We start from the raw sequence: 12,839 nt of genomic DNA, 5'->3' as shown, positions 1-12,839 counted from the left end.
GTAATTGTCAAGAGACTCACATCCTGAATTTGTGCTTGAAACTATGTGAAATAGGTATTCTACCTATTTAACTCATACACAGCTGAACTACTGTGTGTTCATTAGGTACATGGAACTCCCAAGTCAGTAGGCGTTATATTCTGTTTTGAAATCGCATGACATGGCCCAGAATAAAGAAAGGGGAATCCTAAAAAGGAGATGAAAGGCACTTCAATAAAAGAAGCAGATGGGAAAAAATAGTGAGATTTAACTAAAATTAATCTCAGAATTTAGCATAAACAGGGCAAGAGTTTGATCTCAACTATAGCATTATAAATCTGGAGAAACTCTATGGAGTTATTCAGATGTACAGAAATGTAATACAGTATAGTTTGGCTGTAAAGTACCATAGTGGTCTAAGTTCTACAGCAGCCCAGTATTTTAAAGAGAAGGACTCTTAAATAATAGTTTGGCCAGATTCTGCAGGTAGATTTATACCTACATTTGAGGCCCTTCACAGAAATGATCCCAGTGGGCAGAAGGGAAAAAACGGAGTGAGATTCCTGAGAAATAGGAAAAAGGATCAAGTTGCACCCAATTCTGCCCTCCGATACACATGAACACTCCCACTTGCTTCAGTGGGAGTTGCACCTGACTGCACAATCCAGCTACATGGGCCTCATCTAAAGTCAATGTAAAGATTCCCATTGATTTCACTGGGCTTGGAAATAGTCCCTAATTGCATACATTTTCTGCTAAAATTGCCAGCATAGCTTAAATCTCCCACAATCATTGTAGTGGGGGTTGAAGCTTGGGCTGATAGCAACATATGTCCCTTAATTTATGCCTTAATAATCATGGTTTTGCATCTTTGGCTTGCATCCTTCATAAGAACTTTAAAATGGCAAGAGGGAACGGGGCATAACTATATATCGGTTGTCAGCCCATAAAGTTAGCTTCTAACATCTCAACTCCCTTAATTAAATAACATAAGAAAGGTCATGCCACAGCAGAATAAAGTTCTGTATTGATCAGTATCTTGTTTCTGACAGTGGTCAAAGTTTCAAAAATATATAATGAACACTTTGGTAATCATGTTACACTGTACAGTGAGCAGATGTTTCTTCATCTTCCAAACTGCTTATCAAACTATGCCCTGACGCATGAGAATTGATAGACAAACACTGCTTTTTTTTTTACTCCAGCTATTGTAACTGTATATGATAGTCATCTGAAATATCTATTTTCAATGTACTAAACTATTTACTTCAATAATTAATATCCCACAGCAGCTAGTTCCACAGACCAATTCTATATATTTAATGAAATGTACTACACTTAAAATTGTTAGAAGAGTTACAGTGACTATATGATATTTTCCAATTCCCGAACCCAAAGTAATCCCTCAGCTGAAATGAGGGGAAGACCCAGAGGTGCTGAATCTCCAAGACACCAAAAAAAGGGAGATTCTGAGAAACTGCTGCACAGCAGGTGATGGGACAGTGAGTGAGAACAAGAAAGAGAATCGTTATCTGATAGGTCCTGAACAAATGGAACCTGACCTCTGGGGAAAGGTTAAAAAAATTGGGCATGTTTAGTCTTGAAAAAAGAAGACTGAGAGGGGACTTGATAACAGTCTTCAGATATGTTAACAAGAGTTATAAAAAGGACAGTGATCAGTTGTTCTCCATGTCCACTGAAGGTAGGACAAGAAGTGATTGGCTTAATCTGGAGCAAGGAAAATTTAGGTTAGATATTTGGAAAAAACAATTAAATATAAGGATAGTTGAGTACTGGAATAGGATTACCAAGGGAGGTTGTGGAATCCTCGCCCATGGAGGTTCTTAATAACAGATTAGACAGATACCTGTCACGGATGCTCTAGATCAGTGATTCTCAAACTTATTTAATCAGGCCCCCCTTCTTTGTGTCTGTAGTCATTTTTTCCCCTGCCCCTTCATGCAGGTACATCTGCCACCATCCAGCTCTGAAGGCAGAGCAGAGAGCAGTTGTCGCATAGTTTGAGAAGACTGGTCTAGATAATATTTAGTCCTGCCTCAGTGAAGGGGACTGGACTAGATGACCTATCGAGGTCCCTTCCAGTCCTAGATTTCTATGATTCAATGGTTCAATGATGCACACTACATACTGGACATTTTCTGTTTAAACAGAAATAAACTATACAATCCTGGAAAAGACATTTAATGTAATTTAATCTACTATAGACTCAACAATGGGAGCTACAAGGTAGGAAACTGGATTTAAAAACTGGCCAACGGGTACTACTACTCAAGTGGCTATGTCATGACTGAGTGGAGTCCTAGAGGTGGCCTGAGGAAGAGGAAAGGAAGGGGGTGCAGCACCGAATAGGGGGAGTAGAAATTATGTCCACGAAGGATGTAATGCCTCCAAAGGGCTTGGAGGAGTGTGCTTAGTATCTCCCAAGGAGTCTTTGAGTTATGCAGCACTTTCAGTGGCACTAGCAAACTTTCCCTCCCCTTTCCCACCTTGTGATCAGGTTGTGTAAACAGCTGGGCAATGGATATCTCTGGTGCAGAGCAACTCCCCAAACACAGGTGTACCCTTTGTACGGGCAGCTGAGGTTTAACTCAAAGACTTCATAGTCCCTTTATCAAGTAAAACAAGACAATTTTATAAAATAATGAACAGGGCAGTTTTTCCCCAGGAAAATTCCAGCATATAATCAAGGCATCTTTGTAACAGAGATCCAGAGGGAGTTTTGCAAAGATAAACAATTTGAAATAGTGCATATTTTACAAAGGCGTAGAACAAGCACAGGAGTAAAATTTCTGTAGAATATAAATTACTCCTCTGCCCTATTCTCCCTGTGATGCACACACAGAATTTTTATTAATATCAGGGAGAGCCCTGCCTGATGAGGAGACTATGATGTTAGGACTTGCTCTCTAACTTTGGGTAAAACCCACTCCCTCCTGCATCTGAAGGTGAAGAGGGCAGGTGAAAGGAACATAGACTTCAGCCAAATCTGGCTAGTCCTAGAAGGACAGGATGAGCACAGTTTAGGAGATATCCTCCATCTTCTGCTGATCTTACAGGTATCCCCTCCCTGTGGAAAAAGTGAGGTTCAGTGGCTTTTCAGAGGAGTGGCTCCATGAGGTATTGCTCACCAATGGCTCCATGGACTTCAGAGCAGAAATTGTTGTGAAAGTTCATGATGCTCATTTTAGCATTTACTATATATATCTTCTACATCTGCCCATGTGACGGAGGGAAATGCAGTGTGCAGGATCAGGCAAGGAGCCAATAGTAACATGGTTTTTCAGGGATCCATACCACGAGATGTGGTAAGTATAAATAAGAGCATAAGTCAGAACACACCTTGCTACTTCAAAGGGGGTGTATATTGGCCAACTTAAAACATGTGTGGACCTCAGCAGCAATTACATACGAAAGTCAAAGGCACTCAGTATCAAAAGATCAACTCCAAAAGATCAACACAGATCTGCGCCTGACCTTTGGCATAAGGATGAGAAAAAGCATGCAATTAAAACAGGAAGTGTCAAGCCCTTCTGGAAATTTGCTAACATGTCCCAAAATGAAATACATACAATAATGGATTTTTCTCAGATGATAAAAGTTTAATTTTCTAATTCTGAATTTGAACCCTGATAACTTTTTTTAATTCTACCAGTGAACAGGCAAACAAATCATTCAATTTATTGCAAGCCTTAATTCATCCACAGGGATTATAGGAGAGAGTTAGCCCAAAAAGTACCTTAAAAATCACAAATAGGCAGCAGAAAATTTGAACTTCTGAAAACAAAGTCAATGGAGCTGACTGGTGTCCAAAGAGGAAAGCCATGAGGAAATCAGAATGGATTTTGGGCCTTTCTTATTGTTATGGTTTATTTTAACCTGAAATGCTAACCTGGTTTGTTTAACATTAACCAAATCTGAGTAGAAGGGATATCATACTATGGGTGACCAGGCTTGGAAGAACTAGGTTATACCTTGGTCCAAATTAGGACAACATTCAAAACGTGCCAGTAATCATCTTGATCACTGACTTTTATGTTGTATTCTTCAGTTCTTGTTTCTATTAGACTATAAAACAGCAAGTTGTTGGGCACCTCCTAAGGCCTTATCTATAGTATAAGAGTGCACAACTTTAACTAAATTGATTTAAAAATAGATCTAATCAAACCAGTGCAAGCCCCAAATGTTGGCACACTGAAACTGATTTAACCTTTGCTTTTATCAACTTAGCTTGTGTCAGTAACTTACCAACATCAGTAAGAACAAAAGAACACTGGTCCAGCATTTTTTCTCGTCCTAGATGGTGACATATGGGAATTAAAAGTGTAGTATAGTTAGAGCTCAATCATGGGAGATGTTTTGAGTCTCCTTAGGGGCTGAAAGCCCATAACTCCTATCAATTTGCTCAGAACAAACAAATATTGGACCCATATTGCACAAAACATTTAATTCCATATTTCAAAAAAATGCTGAATCAGTACAAATACTTTCCATGTTAGTGAACTTTTCTAAGCCCTGGTCATGAGTGTAAAGAAACATGTTCCATCACTTTCAAAATTACCATAGATTTTTCTGAGGCTCACAAGCCTAATTAACTTTTCCCAGACATGATACACACATTGCCATTCAGGTTTAACAGAGCTCCAGCAACTCTAATATAAGTTGTCAATATACTGTACTATTTGTCAGATTGCAGTGCGATACCTTGGCATAAGTTTGACATAGGAGGCTCATGTTTCTCCAAAAGCAGGAGTACAGTGTACTAAAGCTTTGCAGATGGTGGTCCATACTTAAATTAAATACTGCTGCTACATGGGAAATGCTGAAGCAAGTATGTGGATCAGTGGGTGAAAATTTTACAAATGTACAAATGAATACTGTATATCCACCCCTCAGTATGCACATGTAACTCTTACTGACATCAAACTGAGTTATGTGCACATAGTAAGGGGAAAATATGCCCCAAAGCACAGATTTACATCCAAACCATTATAAACAATCTTAAATGTAAAATACAGATTTTCAAAACTAGTACACATACCTAAATATAAATTTACTTAATATAAAAATAATGTGTTCTAAGTAGGCATTATGGTCTTTTGGGTCTTGTACACTTAACTGAAATGTCTCTATTTCTATTACCTGGTCCTGTGTGTTTGTTTGTTTACATGCTGAAAAGTAACTATTTCTGAAAGACTGACATACATTCTCCCTACAACTCTCAACACATTAACACTACACATGTTTATGTTAAAAAGTCCCAAGCGAATGGACGACCAACCAAGTGTGGATTGTTTAAATAACCGTAGGTGTTGTGGAACATGCAGTCCAGCCCCATACTCCATACACAGAATTCAGATCATGAAATAAAAAGCCAAGGTAAAGCAACGGTAAATTCAGGTCTAAGTGGTCACAACTTAAAAGATTCAAGTTAAAGCTAAAACTCTTAAACTACTGAATCACAATCATGCTGCGTTTCAGCCTCTTTTTTTATTTGGAATTACCCATCTCAGTAGAGGTCTACTAACTATGACTGGGAGTGGACAAACAAAAAATATTGCCCAAAAGCCCAATTAAAACTAGACCAGCTCTGAGCAAACAATGAATATGTATTTAGGATCCTGATTTTCACTGCAAAAAATAAGCATATACATGAACATGTCAGGTAAATGCATATGTCAGGAATCGGTGCCTACAGCAGAGCCAACCTAACAAGTGCATCTGGTCTGTAGAGAGCTGCCTGGTTGGCTATGCTGCCTGATTAGTTGGACGAGTCCAGAGACTGTCTCTTAAGACCAGCAGCAGCAGCAATTCAGCGGTTCCTCAAAGCATTCACCCACTGCTGTGTTAGCTCCCATCTTGGCCACAGCCTTGCCTCACTGCAGTTAACCTGGCTCTGACCCTCGGCTCCCATTACTGACTTCAGTTCTGACCCTTAGCTCTGACATCTAGCCTCTGACTCCAGCCAGTGGTGGATTAATGATTTTGCCGCCCCTAGGCCCAGAAATAATTACCGCCCCCCTCTCCCCTCAGCTCACCTCCGCTCCGCCTCCTCCCCGAGTGCGCCGTCGGGTCCTGCTTCTCCCCATTCCCTGCCAGTGCTTGTGCACGAAACAGCTTCACGAAGGAGAGGGGAAAGGGGGGAATGTGGCACGCTCAGGAGAGGAGGTGGGACTAGGGCAGGGATTTGGGGAAGGGGACCAATAGGGGAAGGGAGGGGGCGGGGAAGGGGTGGAGTTGGGGCGGAGGGCGCGAACCGGCACCGGGGAAGCAGCCTCTGGCTGCTATTATAAATTTGCCACCCTAGGCCTAGGCCTTGTCGGCCTAGGTGTTAATATACCACTGACTCCAGCTCTGACCCTGGGCTTTTATTTCTGGCTACTGACTCCTATTCCAACCACTAGGCACAGCAGCCCATGTCCCAGTCCTGACAGCATGTTTAAAAGTGCGTTTGTGAGAATATTTATGTGAGCTCACATGCACGTGCAGTTTTTGCATGCGTACAACTTTGGATCTCAGTTTTGAAACGCCGTACCTAATGTCTGAAAAATAATCACAGAAATCTGGCCAAAATAAACCACACTTGAGAGGTATATGGCCTGATCTGATGCCCGCTGAAGTCAATGAAATGACTCACGTTATCTTCAGTGACCCTGCATTAGGCCTAGTCACCAAAGAGAATGATAGACACAGCAGCATATGAAAGATCAATACACCATATGAGATACAATGCATTATGAGGAAAAATGGAAAGCCTTTTCTGGATTTCATTAAACAGGAAGAGAAGTATGTTAGTTCTTTTCAATATGTACTCTCAGAAAACAAACATTACAAATAAAAAATATGGGAAAGCTTTATTATCAACCTACTTTGTCTAATTTTGAAAAACATGCATGCCTCAAACTTTAAAAAAGAGGATGGAAAAACAGCGAGTTGGTTTATTTAAAACATGTTGATTACTGCTGTCATTAAGTAAACTGAATACTATCTCCTCTGCCTGGTTCACTATTTCACAATATTTGAAAAATAGTTTTGTTTCCAGTTCTTATCTAGCGCAGGAGATGGCATAGGTGTTTTTTCAGAACTTCATGATATCGGAAGTGTTTGTTGCTATTATTCTACTAAATATTACATTTGTCTTATCAAGAGGCTTATGTTATAAATAACTTATAGTGTTTAGAAGTGCAACAATTAAATGATAAATTAATAAGGGAGACAAGCAAAATATGAATCATGATACCACTAACATAATTAACATAAATTAAATAGCATCACAGATTTTCTGTTTAGTGCAGCTGTTGTATAAAACAAGAGAACCTACTTTATTCATTTGCTTGGTTGTATTTTGATTAAAAAAAAAACTATATTAGACAATGCCCAAAAGAGAATAAATGAAAACTCAGAAGTAATCATAAAATATTCATTGCAAAGTCTCTGCACAAGACCTGTACGTAAACATCCCCAGTAAAAATCAGAAAAACAGATGCATATGAATTGGTAGCTTCATACATACACCAAAAAGCCAAACATCTTCCAAGGGCACAGACGAGAGCAAGCATTGCATTATAACGATTGCTACGTCAGAGACCTGGAGACCTGTGCAAGGCATTTACAAATGTGCTATATTAAAGCAGCCACCATAGTCTGGCCACCACAGTTAAGAATCTCCCAATGTTTCCATTGCAAACCCTTACTTCCACAGATCTGAAATAAAATTCAGTTTAATAAAAAGTCTGGAATGCAAGGTCAGCTTGGGTGTGATTTTATTTCTATATTTGAAAACATATTTATTTGTTTTGTTATATTTGTTTATTCTATTTTGTTAATGTACCACATCCATTGGTGTGATAACTGAGCATTTGCCATTTTTAACATTACATATAACAAGGGCGGCCTAACCGTGGCTGTGAGCCTCATGCGGCTCTTTTATATTTAAAATGTGGCTCTCAGAGCCCTCCACACCCCCCCACTCTTCACCCACCAGACTAGGTGGTGGACCTTGGGACATCTGTCTTGCAGCAGGGTGGTGGGTTAGGGGCTTCTGCCCAGTTGGGAGGGGAGTCTCAGGGCTTCAGCCCTGCAGGGGGCGCCTGCTGGGGCCTGGGGCTTCAGCAGGAGCAGGACTGATAACCCAAGCCCCAGGAGGTGCCTCCTGTGGGGCTGAAGCCCTGAGCCCCAGGAGATGTGACCCGGTTCTTGAACTTCTGAAGATTGTCATATGTAAGTTGGAGGGTCAGAAAGTTTGGCCACGCCTTATATATAAGCTACTAAAAATCAATACAAATATGCAGTTATCCTAAGCTGGCCATAAAAGTTCCAGTCCTGTTTCTGAGGTAAATATTGTGTGAAACACATTATTTTTACATTCTAGGAAGACAGATTTTTCTTTTGAATAAGTTAAGACAATGAAACAAGAACAAAAAAGTAAAACGCACCATGTTCTGCCCTCAATTAAACCCGTACCACCCCATTAGGGTGTTTGCATTAGGCTTGCCAACCCTCCAGGATTGTCCTGGAGCCACCAGGAATTAAAAATTAATCTTTTCGTGTTTTAACCTTTCCTCATAGGTCAGGTTTTCTAAACCTTTTCTCATTTTTGTTGCTCTCCTCTGGGCTGTCTCCAATTTGTCCACAACTTACTGAAAACTTACCCAAAACTGGACCCACCAATGCTACATAGAGCGGGACAATTACTTACCATGTCTTACAAATGGCAGTCCTGTTAATACATCCCAAAATGGTATTAGTCTTTTTCACAACTGCATCACACTGTTGACTCATAATCAATTTATGATTCATGATTATTCCCAGGTCCTTTTCAGCAGTACTATTGCCTAGTTAGCTATTCCCCATTTTGTAATTGAGCATTTGATTTTTTTCTTTCGTACGTGTAGTACTTTTCACTTGTCTTTACTGAATTTCACCTTGTTGATTTCAGCCCAATTCTCCAATTTGACAACGTCATTTTGACTTCTAATCCCATCCTCCAAAGTGCTTGCAGCCCCTCCCAGTTTAACATCAACTGCAAATTTAGTAAGCAAACTCTGCACTCCATTATCTAATTCATTAATGAAAATATTGAATAGTAGTGGACCCAAGACAGACCCCTGGGGGACCTCATCTGACACATCCTCCCATTTTGATAGTGCACCATTGATAACTACTCTTTGAATATGGTCTGTAACCAGTTATGCACCCACATTATGGTAATTTCATCATGGTAATTTCATATTTTCCGAGCTGCTCATGTGAATATCATGTGGGGAAGTGTCAAAAGCCTTACTAAAATCAAGATAAATCATGTCTATGGCTTCCCCACATCCAGGAAACCAGTAACCCTATCAATGAAGAAAATTAGGCTGGTCAGGCAAGATTTGTTCTTGACAAACCAATACTGGTTATTACTTATTACCCTGTTATACTCTGTGCTTACAAATTGATTGTTTAATAATTTGTTCCTATATCTTTCCAGGTATTCAAGTTAGGTTGACTGGTCTATAATTTCCTCGGTTTCCTTTGTTCCCCTTTTTAAAGATAGGTACTATGTTTGCCCTTCTCCATTCCTTTGGGATGTCACCCATCCTCCATGAGTTCTCAAAGATAATAGCTATTGTTATGTTTATATTGGTACTATATTAGAGTCAGGATTAAGGTAAATAAAACCAAGACCGTGAAAATTACAGCTGACCATTCTTAACACCACAGTTTTGTACCTTCTTCACTTTTTGCCCCACCACACAACTGTGAGTGAGGGAGTAGTGATATTATCCCCTTAATTTATGTAGTGGGGATAGGAAACTGCATAGAAAGGGATTTTCATGACAGTTATTAAGTTTTTGTTTCTGACAACTTGGCAAAAGAAGTAAAGTGATCTCAGTGTAAAAAGATCTCCCCTTTTATTCTTTAGTGACTAATACAGACACAACAGTGAGATGAAACAACTAAACATCTTATATACATAAACACACTTATAAAGGGTTCACCTGGTGCAAGATAAGGGCAGAGGAGGAGACAAAAGATCCTTTCCATTGCCCTGGGTTACTTCTCTCTCCACACTCCATGTACAGCTAATTCCTCTTCTGAGAGAAGGACACTGTCCCTTCTTCTAGGCAAGAAGTATCAACATGGGAGGAAGTGGACCACATATTCAATGAGCACTACTAATTTACTTCTTTAGTACAGTAAAGAGGTCTGTAGTAGCAAGAATTAGAATGATACAGAGTGGACCTCTTATTAATAAATGACAGTTATACACAGAGTGCAATTCAACCCAGTGAAGAGGGACTAAAGCATATTCTAGCTGTGACTTAAGCCATTTAAGACCTTTAGTAATGTAGAGAGTCTGAGGCAGGATTGTCTAAGGATATAATATACTGTAATATACTTGGGTGGGCTGGGTGAGCGAATGTTCCTTAGCACACACTGTGACATCCTCAAATGGAAGAACTTTCCCTCCTGAAGTCATTCTGAGAAGAAGCACAGGGTTGGGTCTCTTCTTTCTGCCTTTGGGGAGAAGGGAACTGTGTGAATACGAGCAATGACAACAGCGGTGGGAAGATGGCCTTTGTAAACCCTCCAGCAATAGTCCAGTGTTGCCAACTTTTGGAATGTTATCATGAGTCTCATGACATTTGGTTTTCTTGTTAAAGCCCCAGTGCCTGGAGTCATGCAGTTACATAAGAATCTCCGATTCATTTTTTTTAAAGTAAGCTTCTAGCTCTCCCAGTTGTAGAGAAAAAACTCAGAAATGTGACCCAAAGGCAGCCTAAAGGCTCTAAACCAGAAGGCAAATAAAAAACCCCCCTGAAACATATTGGTTTTTGACTCTTCATGACTTTTAAGTCAATCTCGTGATTTTTTGACAGCCTAACTCATGACTTTTAAATCTTTGGGTTGGCAATATTGCACACCTGTTTCTTGTATTTAGTAAACGTGTGCCTAATGTCAGTATTCTAGTCACTGGTTCTACCTGTGCTGGCTAATGATAAGCAGATTGAGAGGTAACAAAATTCTGGTGGGAACAAGTGCTATCAGCACTTAATAAGCAACTGAAAGAAAATAGCAGATGACAATAATGAAGTGATTAGCATGTAGAAAGTAACTTCAAGAATGGTTAACACAGATCAAGAAGTCCATTTTACATGGGCTGAGGACGACTGCCAAGTCTAGATAGGAAATTCAGAAAAAAAAAAGCCAATTTTCATTAAAAAAAGTTTCAATGGAAAAATTTCAATCAGCACTATCTTGCAATATCAAAGGTATTTCATTGTGTTGCATATCTCTAACAGCTGGTGCAAAACTTTTATGAAACACTTCAGATAGACAGACATATTCACAGAGAGCCAGAAGGCTCTTCCATTTTACAAAGAAGAAACCCTGCGCCTCCGCCCTGCTCCCCCCAGATTTCACAGCCATCTGCTGTTCAGGAAGCCACATTTCAGCTCTAACTCAGACAAGACCAAACAGTAAGTGTTACTTATCTTCCCTGCACCTCTCCACCTCCTTCCCAAAGCAGGTAAAAGCAACAGGAGCGTTGTGACACCAAGGACAGCTTATTTCAAGGAAATGGATGTCTGATGCCACAGACACTTCCTCTTGTTGGCTCAGCCCTACCTATTATTACAGTCATTGTGACACAGTCAGGCTGGAAAGCTGTGAGAGAGTGATGGAAGGCCAAGTATATTAGTCCTAGAATGATAAAGGCCCTTTTCCCAATATGCTGAAAAGGGGTTACCTCAGGTCAACTAGGGACTCCTGAGTCCAATTAAGGAAGAGCTCTCCCATTGGCACAATTACTCCATCTCCACAAGAGGAGGAAACTATGCCGGTGGAAGAGTGTGGACAGTGCTTAGGTCAGTGTAACTTGCATTGCTCAGGGAGTGGCTTTTTCACACACCCGAGCAACGTATGTTATATCTACATAAGCAGCAGTTTAGACCTGCCCAAAGTCAACATACATTTTATGCTCATTTACAGACCACCAGAGACTAAAGGATTATAAAGGAGCCCATGGATACCTTGTCAGTGATGGTGGGGAAATACTCGGGCTTGTCATCCTGAGAGATTTCAACATGCAAAACTCATCTCATCACTTGCCTCCCTAGGACTTTCATAGGTCCTCTCTGGTCCAACTCACACAGCTGGTCACACCTGGGACCTGATTTTCAGTTTAGATATCAAAACAGAGGACACACAGCCCAGCCACTGTCACCTCATTAGGGCAGTCTTCAGAGACCATCCAGCATGCTGACAACAAGAAAGACCAACGATCCTGTTTCAACCATGAAGACTCAAGGACTCCAACAAATTCCAGAGTCTGATAACGGACAACAGCATCTCACCAACAGGATGAGGACTCATAGTTTTGGTAAATCATTACCATTTTACACTGGTGTTGGCCACTGACACACTGTCTCCCAAGCAGCCCCTTTCTCCCCATTGCCCACACAGATCTCCTTGGTTTTCTGACACCCAGTAATGGGTGAAAAGAAGAGGACAGAAACTTGAATGCCAGTGTATCACTCAAAGAATAAATATCTTCCTTCAAACACACAATAGTCTGATCAACACCAAAGAAACCCATTCTGGACACATCGGCCTTAGTCAGCAATCACACAGTGTCAAACCTGTCATTCCTGAGAAATCTCATAGAGAAGCTAGCAAAAGACTAGCTACAAGCTCATCTAACTGAAGCTAACATTCTAGATCCAGCACAATCTGGATTCAGGCAGAACACAGAACTGAAACTGCTTTGATGGCACTGATGGATGATCTCTGATCAATGGACAGTTATCCATTTGACACTGTTGATAATGAAATTATGCTGTTTCATCTGAGAGAAG

At 40.4% G+C, this 12,839-nt stretch overlaps 1 protein-coding gene across 24 annotated transcripts in view; it reads right to left on the bottom strand.

Moving 5' to 3' along the window:
- MYT1L (myelin transcription factor 1 like) overlaps positions 1-12,839 on the bottom strand; it is a 380,619-nt gene that overhangs the window by 167,705 nt on the left and 200,075 nt on the right. For 5 of the 24 annotated variants that reach the window (XM_073336118.2, XM_073336132.2, XM_073336120.2 and 2 more), the window contains exon 1: positions 9,981-10,052. The exons of 9 other annotated variants lie outside the window; for them this stretch is intronic. Coding sequence is in view for 1 of the 15 variants with exons in the window: in XM_073336137.2 (XP_073192238.1) it covers positions 9,981-10,058 (78 nt within the window). In the remaining 14 variants the exon portion in view is untranslated. Of the gene's footprint in view, positions 1-9,980; positions 10,061-12,839 lie in introns of those variants that run through there. 10 more of the 24 variants (XR_012157935.1, XR_012157936.1, XM_073336137.2 and 7 more) reach the window with 5 other exon arrangements.

This window comes from Lepidochelys kempii, chromosome 3 (genome assembly GCF_965140285.1).
Source record: "Lepidochelys kempii isolate rLepKem1 chromosome 3, rLepKem1.hap1, whole genome shotgun sequence".
Classification (NCBI taxonomy): domain Eukaryota; kingdom Metazoa; phylum Chordata; order Testudines; family Cheloniidae; genus Lepidochelys; species Lepidochelys kempii.
Note: the sequence above shows the minus strand (reverse complement) of the source record. Positions and strands in the feature narration are given on the sequence as shown.